This window comes from Phocoena sinus, chromosome 15, assembly GCF_008692025.1.
Source record: "Phocoena sinus isolate mPhoSin1 chromosome 15, mPhoSin1.pri, whole genome shotgun sequence".
NCBI classification, from domain to species: Eukaryota; Metazoa; Chordata; class Mammalia; order Artiodactyla; family Phocoenidae; genus Phocoena; species Phocoena sinus.
The window spans coordinates 39,947,638-39,967,580 of NC_045777.1; the positions used below are offsets into that span (position 1 = coordinate 39,947,638).

Here is a 19,943-nt window from a genome sequence, read left to right on the forward strand (position 1 = left end):
GGTACTTCAGTTTCCACTATTGCAACATCTCTTTTTCAACAAAGGAATTTATTACACAGTACGTCACCTTTTCCCTGTCAGAGGATTTACTGCCAATTTTGGAGTTGGGTTACTTCTGGTTTTCAAGTCTGTCTTGTGAAATTAAAGAGAGGGCTGCCTTAAAAGTGATAGAACACACGTGATTTCAGTCTTCACAGTGTCCCCATGGCTATCAAACCTGGAACCTATTACATACAAGAAGAAAACATAAGGAGCTTTATAAAGAGATGGAATAAGTAGTGAAGATGTCTGATCCGGTCTAGTCCAAAAGGTATGGTTACCAACACACATTTAGTGTCTCCCCAGTATTCAGTTCTCTCTAACCTGTAACCATCAGCATACTTTGGATATTTACAATAATCTATCAAAAACAACTCAGGCTTTTCCGATTTTTTTTAATAAATAATAAATAACCAATAGAAAAACCAATTTTACAACTATCTCCTAGAGACCTCTCTTACAAACTAGGATGCAACTGATATGTGCTTTAGCCTTTCATAATTATTTAAAATATAGAAAAATATACTAGAATGGTGACAATTAAACAGGAAAATCTCTCATGTAGAGCACAGTGCTAGGCATATGCTAAATACACTAAATGCTTGATATTTATTATTTATTATACTAGTATCAATTTTATTGAGAAGGTATAACCAAACCACAAAAGATTTATCTGAACAAGTTGCATAAATGGGAAGAATTCCAGTTTTGCGAATGCAAATATTTTCATAGACTGAAATCTATTTCAAAGAAACTAAGACATGCAAACAAACAAAAAAGTTTCAAAAAAAAAAGACATGAGTGTGAAAATCCTTGATCCAATCTGTCACAGCAGAGTGTCAGAGATCTGTGGTTAACAACACAGAGGTGCCCACCCCAAAGCTTGAGTCACTTCTTCTTTCCCTGGGCCCCTCTCTTTGTCAAAGTCACATCTCAGTGTGGGAACTTAAGCAATACTCATGAGCATGAATACAGATGATGAAATAGGATCTTGCTTTCTGCTCTAAATTTTCTCAATTTAGTTATCTAAATACAACACTCTAATCAGGGCACCAGGGACACATGGTCCCAGGCAGCAGAAAGAATGAGAAAAATCACCCCAGCAGGAGTTGTTGTGTTCCTTGGCTACATTGGAGCCCTTAATGCTACTATTGCATTTGTCTGGAAAACATACTATATGTATGAGCATTAGACTTCTCTCCACTTGAGAACTTCATTAGAGCAGCAGCCATCACACAAGCAGCACTGCTGGCCATGTTCAGTTGCTGCTCCTGTACAGCTTCCATCTGGATTTCTGTTCCATCAGGGAGGTGAGGGGAACTACCTCCAGCTGTGGAACCTGAAATGAGTCACTTAAGATCTCCATATCTCAGTTTCCTCATTGGAAAAAATAAATGGCTTAGCTTAAATGATTTCAAATTCCTCAGGACAAAATTTTATAGCTGGAAGTACTTTTGGAATTTCAATAACTTTTGGTAAAATTTAGTTAAGAGGCTTGCAATGAACTGACCACTTAGGAGAAAACCCTTTTAAAAAGCTGTTAATTCATGATATAGTATAGTTAGATTATTTTTTTAATTTATTTCTTTTTTAAGGGGGAAGAGAAAAAGTCACTGACTCACTGATTCACCATTAACTGATCAACTACCGTGTACCTGGGGTTTTCACAAATGTCATCATTTAAAGGCCCTACACGTAACTTGCAAAGAAGGTACTATCATCCCAACCTGACAAATAAGAAAAGTGAAGTGGAAGAGCTAAGAGTCTAAAATCCAAGTTTTGTAACTCTAATATGCTTGTTTCAAGATAGTCCACCACTGCAGAAATAAGGCTAATATCAGCACGCAAATAAAGGAGATACAAGCAAAGAAAACTCAAAAGCCTCAAAAACCTGAATCCATGATCAAGATCAAAGTAATAATTACCTGCAGATAAGTAGCACAACAAATACTGATACCAATACTTAGGACTGTAGATAGCCCTCAATTTTAACCATGACATCCTAAAAACAATCACTAAACAGTCCCAAAGGAATAATGTTAAAAGTGGAGATTTCATTTTCCATCAAAACCATAATGTGCATTTTATGAGTTAAAAAAAAAAAAAGCCAAGACATAGCTGTAAACATCTACAATAATGTAGATGTGATGTAATGTAAGATAAATATTTCAGCACACATATTGATTATATATGTAGTATGAAGCCCACAGACAGAAAGAACATAAGCAAGACAGTTATACTATACTGTAAGTTTAACCTATAACTACTAAGCCAACCAATATATTAAACATTTAATTAATAATTTTCCTAATGACAAAGTTTAGAAGTGATTTATGAGGGTGATTTGAATGGCCAGGGCCTCTTTAAAAGCCAAAAAGGGAAGTTTGAGTTGATGTTACATCTCAGTAAATTGCTCTGTACAAAAGAGAGGCAATATATAAATCATTTCATCAGTTTCAAAGCTGTACTCAATTTAAAAACAACATTCAGTGTTTAGAGGCCTTGTGAAATAAGATGGAAAAAAAGTGTTAAATCTGTTCACCAGTCATTGCTTATCCCTTTCGCTACTCAACACAGCATCAAGGGTGGTTCTGAGATTGAAGAAAGGCAGAAAAGTTCTGAAGGTGGAAAGGAAAGTGGTAATCATATTCATTTGTCTAGATCAGAGTAGAAATTAAGGAATAAGAATAAAGAAATGGTCCCAAAGCTTTCCTACCACCAACTAGCATAACCATCATATAAGCAGGTAAAAGAAGGAAAAAGCAAAACAGGTAGACCACAACAAATGAGACATGCAGCAAAAGGCAAATAAATAGACAATATAAAATTTAGCATTTTTCAAGGTTTTCGTTTGACACGATTATTAAGAAATAATGTTAGTAAAAGAAGGAAATACACACACTTGTATTACTTTTTAACTTTTTATTTTAGACAAGAAATTTATTTACAATTTTATTCAATTATCTAAGATTATGCTTCCTAACTTCCCCAAAGTTATGAGAAAAAAAGATATCTTTGCCTAAAATTAAACAGTTTCAGTCAATACACAGAATTCTCCACGAAAATCCATGCATAGATTCCATAGGGTCCACAAACCCCAGATTAAGAACCCACACAGCTATCATTTTATTTAAAAATCCACAAGCATATAGTTATAAACCAGTAGGCTAAACTTTCATTTTGATTTCCAATAAAAATATTTACTGCTGAGACCATGAACTCCATATGAGAAAGCAACAGTGACAATATCATTACCCAGAGGCTAACGTGGAAATTACAGTGAAAATAATAAAATTAGGTTATCATATTAGAATCATACCATTTCCTGTTAAAAAGAAATAGGGATCCTTGGGAAAATGACTGGTTCTGAGTCTGGCTAAAGAAGTGACCAAGAGGAGCCTGAGGTATCTTGTTCTACTGAAAAGCAAGGAAGCTATCAAAGATCGTCATGGCAAAGACCACAGAAGCCAGCTTAAAGTGGCTTCCATTGACAAGAGATGGAACAATTTTACCAGCCAAAATAAAAAGGTTCCAAACTCTTTACCATGTCTTGCAAGCCACCAAAACTGATCACTTGAATTTCCACTTCTAGTTAAGATGAAGAAATCTACAAGATTCTATCACCCCCACCCTAACAACAAAAGCCAACAAGAGCCACCCTAACAATGAGAACCAATAAGCCAGTTAAGCTACAACACTACAGTTTTTTAAAAACTCAGAGGGATAATGATGCAAAAATACCTCAAAGAACTAAATTCCCAAAAGGGACAAGCCCTTCCTATGACAGAAGAGGCCAATGGCTTTTTTATCACCCAGAAGGCAGTGGGGAAAGGAGAAATGCTACAGACAAGGTTAAGGAGAAACTAGCTGAACTAGTCATTTAACAAACTTTAAATGACCATAGGTGCTGACAGGATGAATTAGAATCCAGAGAAGCCCCATTCACTGAGCAAATCTGATTTCACTCATTGACTCCTTCCTGTAGGTCCTCACCAAGAGCAGGGCTTCCTGGGGCAGGGCTGGGGAGCTGAAAGATATCCACACCCTCAGGCACACAGGTCCTCCATAAGTGTAAAGCAGAAGCTGCTGAAGGCTGGGAACAGAAGAGGAAAACTAAAAGACAGCCTCCTCACCTACCTGGATGCATAGAGCTATCACCCAAGGCAAAGCAGTAAAAAAAAAAGAAAGAAAGAAAGAAAGATAAAGGAGAGATAGGGAAAGGGGGAGGGAGAGGGAGAAGGAGAGAAAGAGAGAAGCTTCCCCGTGATTCCAAAAGCTGACAGGTGAACAATAAATAACATAAAGAGATATCGGGAGTTTTGCTGGTATTCAGATCCCAAGCTCTGCCTAATGGTAAATCCTAATACTAGCATTGAAATATTGAAAGCCAGGAGTGAATTGTATCCACTGCTGCAAGAATACCCAGCCCCAACTCAATTCCAAATAACACTGCAGATGTATGTAAAAAGGAGTGTGTCCCTTTTTAGTGGCAAATATTTTCTTCAGTCTTGTCTGTATTCCAAACATAATCTTTAGCATACAATCAATAATTATGAGATAAATGAAAAAGCCAAAAACATGCCCTATAAACAAGAGAAGGAACAGTAAACAGAAGCAGACCACTAATGGCCCAGATGCTGCAATTATCAGATACAAACCTTAAACTAACTAAAATAATTATTTTATGTAACTATCTAATGGAAAAGGTGGAAATTTTCATAAAAATATGGGAAATCTCAGCGAGACAATCTTCAAATATGAACCAAATAGAAACACTTTAAATAAAATATATAGTATCCAAAATGAAAATGCATTCAATGGGCTTAAGAGCAAATAGGAGGAGGCGGTTAGGGGAACCCACCAGGCCGGAACCTTCTGGAACTCTTTCCTGAGGGAATCGTGACGAAGATGTGGACCAGTGGATTTGAAAGCTATAGCAGTTCCTCTTTTGGGGGAGCCGGAGGCTACACACAGTCCCCTGGGGGCTCTGGATCACTGACACCTTCCCAGGCTGGAAGGAAATCTAGAGCCTGAGCTCAGCAGATTGTACCCTGTACCATATGTCAGCCGCTTTCTGCTACTCTGGTTAATGAAGTGTTCAAATTTGGAAATGTTGAGATTTCACAGGTCACTATTGTGGGGATAATCAGAAATGCAGAGAAGGCTGCAACCAACATTGTTTACAAAACAGATGACATGACGGCTGCACCCATGGATGTTCACCAGTGGGTTGACACAGGTGATGCCAGCAGTGAAAACACTGTGGTTCCTCCAGAAGCGTATGTGAAAGTGGCTGGTCATCTGAGATCTTTTCAGAACAAGAAAAGCCTGGTAGCTTTTAAGATCATGCCCCTGGAGGATATGAATGAGTTCACCACACATATACTGGAAGTAGTCAATGCACACATGATGCCGAGCAAGTCTAACAGCCAACCCTCAGCAGGGAGAGCACCTATCAGCAATCCAGGAATGGGTGAAACTGGGAACTTTGGTGGGAATAGCTTCATGCCAGCAAATGGCCTCACTGTGGCCCAGAACCAGGTACTGAATTTGATTAAGGCTTGCCCAAGGCCTGAAGGATTGAACTTTCAGGATCTCAAGAATCAGCTCCAACACATGACTGTAGCCTCAATCAAGCAAACTGTGGATTTTCTAAGCAACGAGGGACACATCGATTGTGGATGATGCTCATTTTAAATCCACAGACGCAGAATAACTGGATCTAACTGGGTACCCGAGATATTTTCCAGCTGGACTTTTTACACAATCTCTTGTCTCCAGCTGTACATATATTTGGAAGTATATGTACTACTTCTAGGAAGTAGGTTTCATCTATAAAAGGTTTCAATTGACATCCTTTTGAAACTTACTACTCTTCTGTGTTTTTGTTTTTGTTTTTTGTGGTACGTGGGCCTCTCACTGTTGTGCCCTCTCCCGTTGCGGAGCACAGGCTCCGGACGCACAGGCTCCGCGGCCATGGCTCACAGGCCTAGCCGCTCCGCGGCATGTGGGATCTTCCCGGACCAGGGCACGAACCTGTGTCCCCTGCATCGGCAGGCAGACTCTCAACCACTGTGCCACCAGGGAAGCCCCTCTTCTGTGTTTTTGAAGCTCAGAGGGATATGGGCAATTGACAGGGATGTAAACCAGGGCGGAATTTCTTAAAGAAGTTACAAATTAGTTAGTTACAATATCAGGATAAATGGAATTGGAAGAGGGATGCTACCAAGAGCATCTTGAGCATACTCAGGAGTTTTTATTCCTGAATTGTTTCCTGTTAAGAGTAGGACTAGGGCCTGTCAGCAGAGAGCTAGCCACGAAGCCCATTAACCTCTGCCTGTTTTTGTTCCCCACTGTGGTTATGTGTTGTTACTTTCAGAATTGCACTTTCTTTCACCTTGTCATAATTGCTGCCAAAAGTGTGTTTTTATAAGCATGGGGTTCTAGAATGGTGGCTTCATGGGGCAGAGAGAAAGATATGTGTTTTGTACAAAATAAGTACATTCATATGTTTAATAAAATAGTTCTACTATTGCAGTAACTTGTAAAAATGTTATTTTTTTACACTGTAATAATTAATACTTTATCATGTCAGCTAATTCTGAGATAAGTTAATGAGGTGTAACATGCAAATAAAAGTTCTATAACTGCTTTAAAAAAAAAAGAGCAAACAGGATAGCAAAAGAAAGGATCAGTGAACTTAATAATAGTCATAATAAATTATCCAAACTGAAACATAGAGAGGTAAAGAATGACTAAAAATGGAACAAAGCTCTCCATATCTACAGGATAATGCATACAATGACAATCCCAGAAGTAGAAAAGAGAACAGGACAGAAGAAATACCTGAAGATATAATGGTTGAGAATCCTCCAAACTTGGCAAATGACATCAACCTAATAACCCAAGGAGCTCAGCCCAAAAAGGATAAACACAAAGAATAACAGATTTAGGGACATTATAATCAAACTGCTGAAAACCAAAGATAAAATATTAAAAATAGGCAGGAAAAAAAAAGGCATACAAGGGGACAACCATAAAACTTCTCACCAGAAACAGAAGGACAATGGAATGACATTTTTAATTACTGAAGGAAAACACAGTCAATATAGAATTCTCTATGCAGAGAAAATATCCTTCAAAAATAAAGGGGAAATAAAGACATTTCTGATAGAATAAGATGAGAAGACTCATCACCAGCAGATCTGAACCATAAATATACTAAAGGGCATTCTAAGGAAAATAATACCAGCAGAAGACTGATGTTAGAAATAAAGAGTACCAAAAAGAGAAACCACTTGGGTAAATTATTTTTTAAAAAACTTTAAAGCTATTAGGCATGTGTGGGTGTGTACTTGGGTGTGTACATGGGTGTAAATTTCTTTAAAAGACAACTGACTATTTAAAGCAAAAATAAATAATGATGAGATACTGTGGCATTTATAACATAATATGGACATTAAAATATATTTCAAGACCTCAAAGGGTGGGAAAGAAATAATGGATTTATACTGTTGAAAGAATCTTACATTGTTTGTGAAGTAATATATTATTATTCTAAAGCAGACTATGGTAAATTAATGATGCATGTGTAGTCTCTAGAGCAACCACAAAAAACATAATACACAAAAGTATAACAAAATGTTAATAGAGAAAAATAAAATGAAATATTAAAAATAACCCAAAGGAAAACAGGAAAAGAAGAACAGAGGAACAAAGGAAACAAAGAACAAATAGAAAACAAAAAGCGAGATGGTAGATTTAGCCCAATCATATCAATAATTACATTAAGTGTAAATGGACTAAACACTCCATGTAAAAAGGCTCAGATTATCAATGTGCATTAACTTTAAAAGGGGAGGGACCCAGTTTGTTTATAAGAAACATACTTTAATATAAAGACAAGATAGACTAAAAGTAAAATGGGTGGAAAACAATATACCAGACAAGCACTAAACGTAAGAAAGCTGGTGTGACTATATTAATGTTAAGCAAGGTAAACATCAAAACAAAGAAGACTATCTAGAGATAAAGAATATTTTGTAATAATAAAAGTATAAATTTGTCAATACACAATGAAATATTAAAAGTTAAAATTTTTTTTAATTTTACAGAGCAACTATATGGACAAATACTACAGAAACATAATATTTAGTGAATGAAGTAAATCACAGAGGACCATATAATACCATGTTCCTACGGCTCAATAAAAAAAATCATAAAACTAAACAATATACTGTTTTGAGATACACACATATGTGATTAAACTTTTTTTTAAGCAAAAAAAAAAAAAGATACACAAAATTCAGGATTGTAGTTATCTACGGAGAAGATGCAGGGGTTTGGGAAAGAACAGAAGAGGATACAGTACTATTACTTGTGTTCATTTTTAAGCTAATGATAAGTTCAAGGAATGTGATTTCATTTTGTTTCATAACTTACATATATAGTACATTATTTTATATGTATCCAATAATGCAATTTTTAAAAACTTATTTCTTAATAAGAAAAAAAGATACAATTCGTCAATATCCACCAAAATCCTTAAAAATGGCCATTCCTTTTGAGTCATAAAGTATATTTCTAGGAATTTATGGTATACAAAAGCTATGTACAAGAAAATCACTGTTTTTAGAAAAGAAAAAAAAAACACCAGGAAATAACCCACTGGTCATTCTAAGAGACTAAAACCACCATAGAATAGAATTTTATGCAGCTATTTTAAAATAATTAAGTTACTATTTAAATAGCTACCTTAAGAGTTCGTAAATTCCTAAACTGCGTAAGTTAAACTGGGGGTACTTACCTGGACAATCATGGATTGTCCAGCTAGGAACTCCATGAAATTTTTCTAGAATTGTGTGTACACTTATGCAGATAACTGTGTTCACATGAATGTTTCTAGGGAGAGAGTCCATAGCTTTTAGGTTCTCAAAGAGAATGATTACTCAAAAAAAACAGTTATTAAGGTGGTTAGTCTTAAAGATGGCTCCCAATGAACAAAGCTGCCCAGTATTCACACTCATATGTAATCCCCTCCCACGATGAATCTGGATTGACCCTGTGATTCACTTTACCTAACGCAATGCCAGTCCCAGGCCTAAACCCTAAAGAGGCTTGATAGCTTTTGCTTTTGTACTTTGAGTGTCCTGAGTGACCATGTAAGAATCCAGCTGCCTTGAGGGAGAGGCCACATTAGAGCAGGATTAGCCCTGATACTACATGGGTAGCCAGCAAGGTCAAAACACCCCAGCAAACCAGCTGAGTCCAACCTTCTGGTTGTGCCCACCAAACACCTGGTTAAACCACTATCTGAACGCAGCCACATGAGAATCCCCAAGCATAACCAGCAAAAGAACCATCCACTTGAGAACCAGTTAACACATATAATCATAAGAAAAGGGTTATTCTTCTAAGTCACAGAGTTTGGGGGTGATTTGTTTAACAGCAATAGGTAGCTAAACAGCTACCCACTGCTAGTTCAGACTGAGTAACCTCACCTAAGAACCTAATATTTTGCAATATGATGGCTGAAACAAAAATCAGCAGCTATCCATCAGAGGATACATCACTCCCCAGCCTTCTGTGCAATTCCTGTCCATGCACACGCACACACACACACACACACACGACATTTATATAATAGCTTCATTGAGTAAAAACAACTTTACTTTGATTTCATGTACTTTATTTACATAGGTCCTTGTATTACACATAAATGAAACACAGATCAAGCATCTAACTTTGCCCTTATATTAAATGAGATGAAAAGAAGTAAGACCCGCACATGACCCCTCATTTAAAATATTACAGTGGTAGGGACTTCCCTGGTGGCACAGTGGTTAAGAATCCACCTGCCAATGCAGAGGACATGGGTTTGATCCCTGGTCCAGGAAAATCCCACATGCCACGGAGCAGCTAAGCCTGTGCGCCACAACTACAGAGCCCGTGTGCTGCAACTACTGAAGCCCGTGCGCCTAGAGCCCATGCTCCACAAGAGAAGCCACCGCAATGAGAAGCCCGTTCACTGCAATGAAGAGTAGCCCCGGCTCTCTGCAACTAGAGAAAACCTGAGCACAGCAATGAAGACCCAACACAGCCAAAAATAAATAAAATAAAATAAATAAATTTATAAAAATAAATAAAATATTACAGTGATTACTTATGTAAATCACTTTCCTTCCCTCTGAACTAAAAAAGAACAACAAAGTAGACTGAGGTTCCAAGAACACACATTTGAAAGGTATTTTATAATGCCAATAAAATAGCATTGTTTTATGTCATAGTAGGACGATTACAATGCTTACTGAACAGAAATACTTTCTCTTTATTAATTTCCACAATAATCTTGCAAATGATACTTGAGAGGCACCCAGATTCAAGCAGAACCAGGAATCCTGTCCCAGAACCAAGAAGCAAAGCAGAACATAAACAATATGAAAACAGCCAGATCCCATTTCATCTATTCAATCTGAGTGAAATGAAGATATAAACAAACTTTGTGGTGGCATGGTGTTTTTTTTTTAATCTAACTGCATTTGATTTTTCAAAACAAAAACATCCATTTTCCACAGCCAGCTTTCTGTTAGCCAAAAATAATGGCAAGAGGCATAGCTTTGGTAAGGACAGATTTAAATGATAACTACATGTTTTTAACTCTCTAGATACCTACCTATACCATTTCTAGTACAACAACAGCTGATTACATTTCTATTTGGCCCCTCTACTTCTTCACATTTCTCTACTGTCATTGAGTGAAGTCTGTTTAGATTCTTTCAGCACTCAGGCACTGTTTGACTTTTCTAAACCTCAGTTTTCTCATTTGAAAATGAGAATCATTATGTAAAAAGTACTTAGCACAGTGCCTGACCATAGTAAATGCTCAACAAGTGGTCAGTTTAGCTGGATACTGGTGGTCACTCACACAGCATTTATTTCCTTCTCCGGTCCTAAGAGAATCCTGATCTTGTTCTGCTTTCCACCCCCACCCCTGCCCACAGTCATGAACATGACCTACCTAAGGGCATGTTCTGTGCTCATGACTGGTTCATGGGTAATCCCCTTTGTCAGTGAGTAGCTCAGGAATGGGCCTGTGACCCAACATTAGTCAATCAACAAAATGCAAAAAGTCAGCTGGGGAGCGTCTGAGAAGTGTCCCTCACTCCTAGAAGAGAGTTACACAAAGAGATTGTTTTTCCTTCCTCGAGAGATTTCATGTGATGAGTTTTTCTGGCAATGCAATAGCCATTCTGCCATCAGCCTGAAGAAGAGGCCAGCAATGATGACAGCATAGCAAGCAAGGGACATGGAGAACTGGATACTTGATGTCAGCAATGTAGCCTTGAACCAATGAACCCTGCAGTCCACCTACCTTGGAACCTCCTCCTTTGTGAAACCACTGCACTCCTTGTTGTTGAGCCAGTTTGAGTAGTGATTTCTGTTACCTAGAGCTCAAAGTACTCTAATTACCACAATCATGGAAGCGTGTGAAAACTTCAATGGATTTTATCAAAACTAAAATTAAACCACCCTTCTCTTTAGAGCAGAGCTCTCAGCATGAATATCTAAAGCTCTTAAACAAGCAGGAGCACTAGCCCTGGTTTTCCAACGTGGAACAATTAAGTCATTTTGCCAATCAGAATCTGTTTGACAGTTCTTCAAAATATGCAAAGGGTTACTGAGTTCAAGTCAACAGACATTTATTGAGTACCAACCATATCTTTAAGGCACCGGCTTCTTCCTCAAGGAGCTCTCAGGCTTTATAAAGGGGAACAACCATAAATGGTACATGCGCTACCTCATGGCACCACTGACCACGAAGGGAGCAAATCTTTGGACTGGGCAAGGGAAGCAGGGAGGGTAGGAGGGAGGCCGAAGAAAAGAAAAGACACTTGAGCTCAACCTTGAAGGATGAGCCAGGCTTTTCCAGGTGTCATAAGGATGGAAGGCATTCTAAACAGGAGCAGAAAGAGAAACATGCACTCTTTTCTCAAGAAATTGCACTAAATTGTTTATATTACAAAGACAGATATAAAGAAATGAAGTAAATGATGATATCTAGGACTTGCTAATGAGAATTGCCCAAACTTGAAGATCAAAATAAAACTTACCTGTGCAATGCACACAGTGAGTTCTGAAACATATCCGTGAACTTGATGACAGGGCAGGGTTTAACCTACAAAAGTTGTGCTGAGGAAAGCCCAGGGCTGTGCACAAACTCAAGTCTGTTGTGTGAATGCTTATTCCAGATGCAAACAGGCTACAACTCTAATGTGAAAGGCTCCAAAGAAGGAATTGCTACTAAGATATGAAATGAAATCAAAACTGATAAGACAAATCAGATGAATGAAGACATGTAAGACAAATATATGAAAAATATTTCCATTAAGAATATTATGTCTCGGACTTCCCTGGTGGTGCAGGGAATCCACCTGCTAATGCAGGGGACACGGGTTCGAGCCCTGGTCGGGGAAGATTCCACATGCCGCAGAGTAAATAAGCCCGTGCGCCACAACCACTGAGCCTGTGCTCTAGAGCCCATGAGCCACAACTACTGAAGACCGCGTGCCTAGAGCCCATGCTCCGCAACGAGAGAAACCACTGCAATGAGAAGCCCATGCATCGCAACAAAGAGTAGCCCCCGCTCGCCTCAACTAGAGAAAGCCCACATGCAGCAACAAAGGCCCAAGGCAGCCAAAAAAATAAATAAATAAAATTAGCAGAATTCAATCAGAAGCTTATTATTCTATCATCAATATTAGTAAATAATGATTATTATGATAGATTATAACACATACAATTTACCAGGAAATTATGAAGAACCAAGAAAACTTTCTCATTTATGGCTAGAATACAGAGAAATAGATGGGGAAAACAGAACTCTTCAGTATTACAAAATATACAACACTGAATCCCAACTAACAGGAGGTGCAATGGTACAAAGTGATAACATCAATGATAATTAGCATATCTGTATGTCTCTCCTCCATAAAGAAAGATGCTCCAGTCCTGGTGGGAGCAGGTGGACACACCCTTCCAACCTGCTCCCTCCATTATGATTCCAGCCCAAGTCTGATTTCCAAGCCCATGATATCCCATACCCCAAAACCGCCTCTGGAATGTACCTGCTCTTCCATTCAACGTTGGTCCATGCAGACCTGAAATGATGACTCTGGAATTTTAAAGAACTCTAATTCTTTCCTGTCTAACTCATATTTTTTTAAATGACTATCCATGTTTTCTACTAGCCAATGCTTGTTAAAAATTTTTTTTTCATCAAAGACAAATACAAGAAACAAGTAAATGTACTTTTTCATGATATGAACAAAACATTCTGAAAATAAAAATGTAAGGTATCCTTTGGTCATGATGTGTTATACTATGGGCTCAATCATGCTGTGATTCACTAATGAGAACCATGACATGTATTCAATAAAAAGCTAATAAAAATGCAAACTGACTGCTCCTACATTTTACACTGCAGTGTCTCCATGATTCAACAATAAATCTTTTGGCCCAAATTAACCAGCCACCATGGACAGAGCTGGTTAAAATAAAACACATTTGATTCAGCATTCTGCCTTTCTAACCCCTCTATCAGTACATTTTAGAGTTAGCAGGTTGTTTTATCCACTTCTGTTTGCAACACAAACTTGGTTAATTTTTATCAGGGTTAGGTGTATCCCAGATGAGTCAGGAAAGCTAATATCATTCCTGCCAGCACCATAATCCTGACTCAGTGGTCTCTAACCATGCTAGCCCATATGGTCACTCGTTAACTATCTGTTAAAGCTCTCAGGGATACCTAGGGTCAAGAATATATACCAGATCTCCTTAGCTTTAGATCCAACAGAACACGATGAGAGAAGAGACTGGTAAATTGTATGGGGTGAGTGTTATAGGCAAGGCACAGTTGGGGACAGCACCACTTCAGCCATCAAAATGCGTGTTCTGCTACTTAAAATATGATGTATGGACCTCAGCAATGGCATCACTTGGGAGCTTATGAAAAATGCAGACTCCCAGACCCACTGGATCATAATCTGCATTTTAACAGGTGATTCATACATACTAAACTTGAAAAGAATGGGTGTTTAATAAAAAAGAACCTGAGAAACTGTTTCCGAAGATACATCATTGAGATTATTATCCCAAATAACTCTCAGAAATAGAAAGCCTAAACCAAAGTTTGGGGCTGAACAACCATGTGCCTTACACTGAAAATGTCCAGGGAAACCTTAAGAGGAACCAAAGGTCCAGCTTCAAGCATCTGAGAGCCAAAGGCCTGAATTCCCTGAGTATCGTTTTTTCCTAACAGCTTGCAACATCAGACACACTATGTACCTTCAGAAAGTGATGAGTTATACCATGTACAACCTTCATAGCAACAAATTATCAATTTACAAAACTCAAAGTCAACATATTGTGCCTCACAGTCATTTAAGCTGGCAGGACTTTAAAGTACACACAAATCTGAAGTAATGCGTTGGAAATATATGATTTATGTTAAACAGTGTACTGGAATTTAAACATTCGTATGCTTCACCAAGCCCTATTCCCGGCCAATCAGTTCACTTATCAGCTTACATAGACACTTCCAACATATACTGCCCAGCTAAATTTAATATTTAAAAAAATTTAAGACCTTTCTGTGTATTTTTAAAAATAAATCTTATTTCAAGTAAATCTCCTGAGCTGCAAAAATACTACCACCACCACAACAAAATAATACCCCAAACAGCCCTGTGCTATAAAAGGAGCTGCTGGTATTGAGAGAACTCTGCCTCTAACGAGAACCTTCTACAGAGCGAATGAAGATGGCAAAGCCACGAAGGCCTTCGGTCCAGTAAGGAACACGAAGCAGCGTGTCAGAAAGAAATTGTTTTTCTGCTCCTTTTGATGGGTTATGCTTTCAAGTCAGGAAATGAGAAACAGGTGTGCCAGAGGGCACACACAGCCTCACTCCACACTAAAAAACACGCGTTTTCAATTTGCAAACATGAAAGGGACTCCTGTTGAATGAAAGAAGAAATGAAAACCCAGCTCTGTTTCTGCGAACCATATGAAGGCAGCTCAGAAAGGCTTTGACAAGTTGTTCGACTTCCTCCCTCTCCGACTGACAGCAGGTAGTGCTCGACAATGGGAAGGAAAAGGCATTCTTTCAAGTGAGAACAATCAAAGGGAGAATTACATGAAGGATCAGAGTGCTGGCATTTTAACCCATCACTTGATCTTATGCTTCTGTTTCTACCATTTCTTTACCTTGGGTTTTAAAATGAGAAGTCTGTTCTTTCACCAAACAACAACAAAGCAATGCAAAATAAGTATCTGGCCCAAAAAAAAAAGCTGAGAAAGTACAAACATCAAAAGAACATCTTGGAGCTCACTTGATCCGTAGTAACCCAAGTCTACAGCATCTTTCAGAGAAAGACTTACTTTTCTTCATGATGTCCTGAGCTCTCCTGGGGCGCCAGAGACATTTCGGTGGGGATATGAGTGTGATGGGTGGTACTAAGCATAAAAGCAACGGGTTTGGGTGGGACTTTGGAGAGAGGGTGTGTGGCAGGAAGGGAGAGGTACTAATGGCGGCAACAAGAGTCAGGTGGCCAGATGCCTGAGGTCCCTTGGGGAGGCACTGTGGGGCACATCCCTCAGGTGTAGGATGGTGCAGGGCAGCAAGCCTTTATTACAGCCAGTATTTCAATGTATTTCTAAACTGGCAAGGAACTTCCCTGTATCATCGAGTAAGGCCACAGATTTCATGTGCTTCAAGGATAAGGACTGTCTTTTTTATCACACCCAGACACTAGAGCACAGGATAAGAGCCTCTAAAATAGCTTGAGAGCAGTTACAAGTCTCCTTCCATAAAAGCAAAATGCCTGAACTCGTGTTATGTGGGAAAGACATCCTTCATACCCTTTAAAATTATGTTTTGAAGAATATATAACGAATCATAAAAATGTTCGTTATATAATATAAAGGGACAAGGACTAACAGAAGCTAAATGATATTGTCGTTTTTGTTTTATCTATCAAAAATCTACCAAAAAATATTAACACGCTATCACAGCATAGCAAAATTATCAGTTTCATTTTCCAATTTCTTTTCAATAACCATGTGTTATTTCACAATCAGGGGAAAATCTACTCATTGAAAACATCCAAGATACATGATAACCAAAGCTGTCACACTGAACTGGTTTCCTAGGAAATAACCTAGCAAAATTCAGAACCATCAGTGACCTTAGTTAACTAAAAAGCAGGAAATAATATATTAATAGTTCATCAGATATGAAGTGACTTAATGAGAGTAAGCAGCAATCTTAGAATACAACCCTCATCTCACATAACTAGTTTTGGGAAATGTGCTGGGAGTTCATCTACTCTGTTATCTGTAAATGAACAATATTTCTTCCCCACCCACACTAACCAATCAGTCCAAAGAGTCAAGTGCTTTTAAGATGATGATGTTTACAAATATATTAGGGTTTTATCTATGCTCACGTCTAGAAGTCATAAATCACATAAAAAGATTTCTCACAGTATCATTCCCAACCCTACATATTAAAACCCAAATGATTTCAGCCTAAGTGGCTGCCCTCTAAAAATCTTGTCGAGTGTGAAAGGTTATGAAGTTTATTGTTTCATAAAGACAAGAAGCTTCTGAGAAGCCACACTGTCAGCCATGTAAGTGAGAAAGAGGACGGCCTAGGAAGGCATATAAAGGAGGCAGAGTGGGCTGAAGAGCCTGGATCCCACCCAGCAGAACTAACAGCAGCGTACTGAACCCCTTGACCACTCTCGCCTCTCTGTCTGAATCACCACTCATCATTCCAGATTGACCTCAAAGATGAAAGCTCTGTCTTCATCTATCTTCCAAAACAATGAGCACCTCCCTCCTCAAAAGGGTTCCCACTTCATACTAAAGGAAATTTAAATACTTAGTCAAGGCCATCCATAGAGAACCCAATAAGACCCCAAGTTAAGATCCGCACACTTTGCACTCAGCCCTCTTCTTCAGGGATCCTCTGTTCTCATCAGAACACACTGCTCTCAACCCTGCACTTACCTTCCTCTCAGCCCTGATTCATCTGGGCTTGACCTAATGCACTCCACCTGTTATGGATTGATTGTTGTGCCCCCTGGCAAATCCCTATGTTGAAGCCCTAACCCCCAAGGTGATGGTGTCTTTGGGGTGGTAATTAGGGTTATATGAGGTCATGAGGGTGCCCCCCAACCCATGATGGGATTAGTGTCCTTGTAAGAACAGGAAGAGAGACCAGAGCTTGCACCCTCTTGTGCTCCCTCTCTCCCTCCCTCCCTCTGTGTCTGTGTGTCTCTCAACCCTCTCTTTCTTTCCCTCTCTCTCTCCCCCTCACTCTCTCCCCACCATATGATGACACAGCAAAAAGCTGGCCAGCTGCAAGCCAGGAGGAAAACTCTCACCAGGAACTGAATCTGCTGGCCCACGATCTTGGACTTCCCAGCCTCTAGAACTTTGAGAAATAAATGTCTGTTGTTTAAGCCACACAGTCTATGGTATTTTGTTATAGCTGCCTGAGCCGACTAAGACACCAGCCCAATGTATTTATTTGTTCATATTCATTCACATCAATTCATTCAACAAACATCAGAGGCTCTATCTGATGAGCACCATTCACACATCAGTGAGGAAAGCTGAGGAAAATCCCAATCCTCATGCAATTTCATAGTAGAGTGGGGTAGAAAACAAAGATAAAATAAACAGATAAAAGATATTAATTGTTAGACATGATACATTCTGTGGGAAAAAATAAAACATGGGAGGGGGATAGGGAATGTTGGCTGAGGGAAGAGTTACATGTTTAAGGAGGGGGTGGTCAAGAAAGATCTCAGTGAGAAGGTGAATGATATGAATCAAGAGCTGATGAGGTGGGGGCAGGGGCATAAGATATGAAGGGTAGAGAGTTAAAGGGAAAGGAAGGACTCAGGCAAAGGCCCTAAGGTGGGAGTGTGCCTGGCATGTCTGAAGCATAGCAAAGCAGGTGAATGAGCAGGGGACGAAAAGCAAGAGCTGCAGCCTGAGGGGAAGGTGGGTAGCACCCTGTATAAGGCCTTGCGGGCCCTCAGTAAGGGCTCCGGCTTTTCTGAGTAAGATGGGACACGCTGGACAGTTCAAAGAGGAGGTATGACACGTGATTTGAGTTAGGTTTGAACATATTCCTTCAAGAGTTGTTGAGAACTGAATAAAAGGGAAAAGGAGCAGAAAACAAGGGACTAGCTATGGGGCTCCTGCAATAACCCAGATTAGAGATGCAGCACATTGAATGTGCCGATAGAAGTGAATGTGCTAAGAAGTCATTGGATTTTAAATATATTTAGAGAGGAGAGTAGACAGGGTTTGTTGCTGGAGTGGACTGGGTGAGATATAAAAGAAAAGAGGGTCAAGCATGACTCTAAGATTTTGGCCTGAACCAATGGGAGGCTAGAGGTGCCATTTGCTGTGTGAAGAATCAGGTGGGGACAGAGAGGGCAATATCTTGCCTATTACATACACAGGTGGGGGCTTTGAACAAGCAGTTAAAAAACTGAGTTCCGGGGGAGAGGCTCAGGGTGGAGATAAAAATATGGGTGTCAGCATATATATGGTACTTAGCCACTGGACTGGATGAGAACACCAAGGCAGTGGGTATTCAAAGACAAAGAAAAGGTCAAGGACTAGGCCTCAGGGCACTCCAACACTGAGAGGTCAAGAAGATGAGAAAATTAACAAAGGAGACTGAGAAGCAGCAGCCAGTGAAGCAGGAAGAAGACCAGTTTGAGTTTGATCAAAAATAGTATTTCCGGGGAAGCAAGTCATTCAAGCAACTGTGTCAAATGCTGCTTACAGGACTAAGGGATGACACTGGCTTTTGGAGGTGATTGTTAATCTTGACAAGAACACGTCAGTAGAGTGGTGGAGGAGGACGCCTGACTAAAGTATATTTAAGAGTCAATGAGTGGAAATAACTAAGAAAAATAATAGACCTCGAGTACAGAGGGCTCCTTGAAGAGTCACCTTGAAAGTTGCTAAAAAAACAGGGAAGAGAGTGTTGGAAGGGAAGCCAAACCCCTAGGTGACCTGCACCCAGGGTCTAGAGTAGAACAGGGCTCTAATTCATGATAATCAAGAGACTAAGCCACCAAGAGCACTTGTGACATACACAGAGTACTAAGGAGAAATAATGGATACTCTTACAAAGGAAGCAGAAGCACAGATTCCTGCCTGCCTCCCCATCCCATCTGGGCCCCCAGACAGCAGTGACCACAGGGCACATGTCAGTGTCCCAGCAGTGGTGTCCCACTGGCTCTTGTGTCATGTGACTCGCAAGGAAGGCTGCATTGTGCCATCCTGACAAAGGAACCTGGGCAGGAGCTTTGCAGCACAGACTCGTCAGACAATCTCCCACAGAGGGGCAGAGGAAGACCTGTGGCTGCCTGTTAGGTGGAAGAATCAAGAAGGGGTGACATACCTCCCAGCCCTTGGGGAGGAGACTCCAATCACTGGCTCAGAAATATCAAAGCAGGAGCCTGGCCTCATTCTTTGCATTTTTTATCCCATCCACCTTTGAAGCTACTCTTAGCAAGCCGTGGCCACACCCTCAGTACTCTCTGATTTCTGGATCAGCCAAGACCTGGAAAATCAAAGAACCTAGAAAATCAGAAATCACTGGGTGTCCTATTGAGTAGCAGACCTTTCTCCATGCAGAAGCCTATGTCTTCTGATCTCTAGTCAGCTGCCATAAAACCCCTGGACTTAACTGTTTCTCTTTAAGAAAAAAACCAGACTGCACAGACAAGTAACAGAAGACCAATGCTAAGGTCACCCAGAGCATAAACTTAATCTCTTGCTCGTTCCTCCTTCTGATCTTCTGATCCTCAATCCGC

At 39.6% G+C, this 19,943-nt stretch overlaps 2 protein-coding genes across 4 annotated transcripts in view; one reads left to right on the forward strand and one right to left on the reverse strand.

Annotated features, from left to right (window-relative positions):
* TASP1 (taspase 1) overlaps positions 1 to 19,943 on the reverse strand; it is a 248,776-nt gene that overhangs the window by 106,247 nt on the left and 122,586 nt on the right. The window lies entirely within an intron of this gene.
* LOC116740733 (replication protein A 32 kDa subunit-like) lies at positions 4,886 to 5,925 on the forward strand. The gene has a single exon (XM_032606610.1). It carries the CDS (start codon positions 5,236 to 5,238, stop codon positions 5,722 to 5,724), a length of 489 nt encoding a protein of 162 aa, XP_032462501.1. The 5' UTR covers positions 4,886 to 5,235; the 3' UTR covers positions 5,725 to 5,925.

Bases quoted from the DNA above. Each gene is read 5' to 3' on its own strand.
- LOC116740733 (XM_032606610.1), top strand. From the start codon at position 5,236: ATGACGGCTGCACCCATGGATGTTCACCAGTGGGTTGACACAGGTGAT.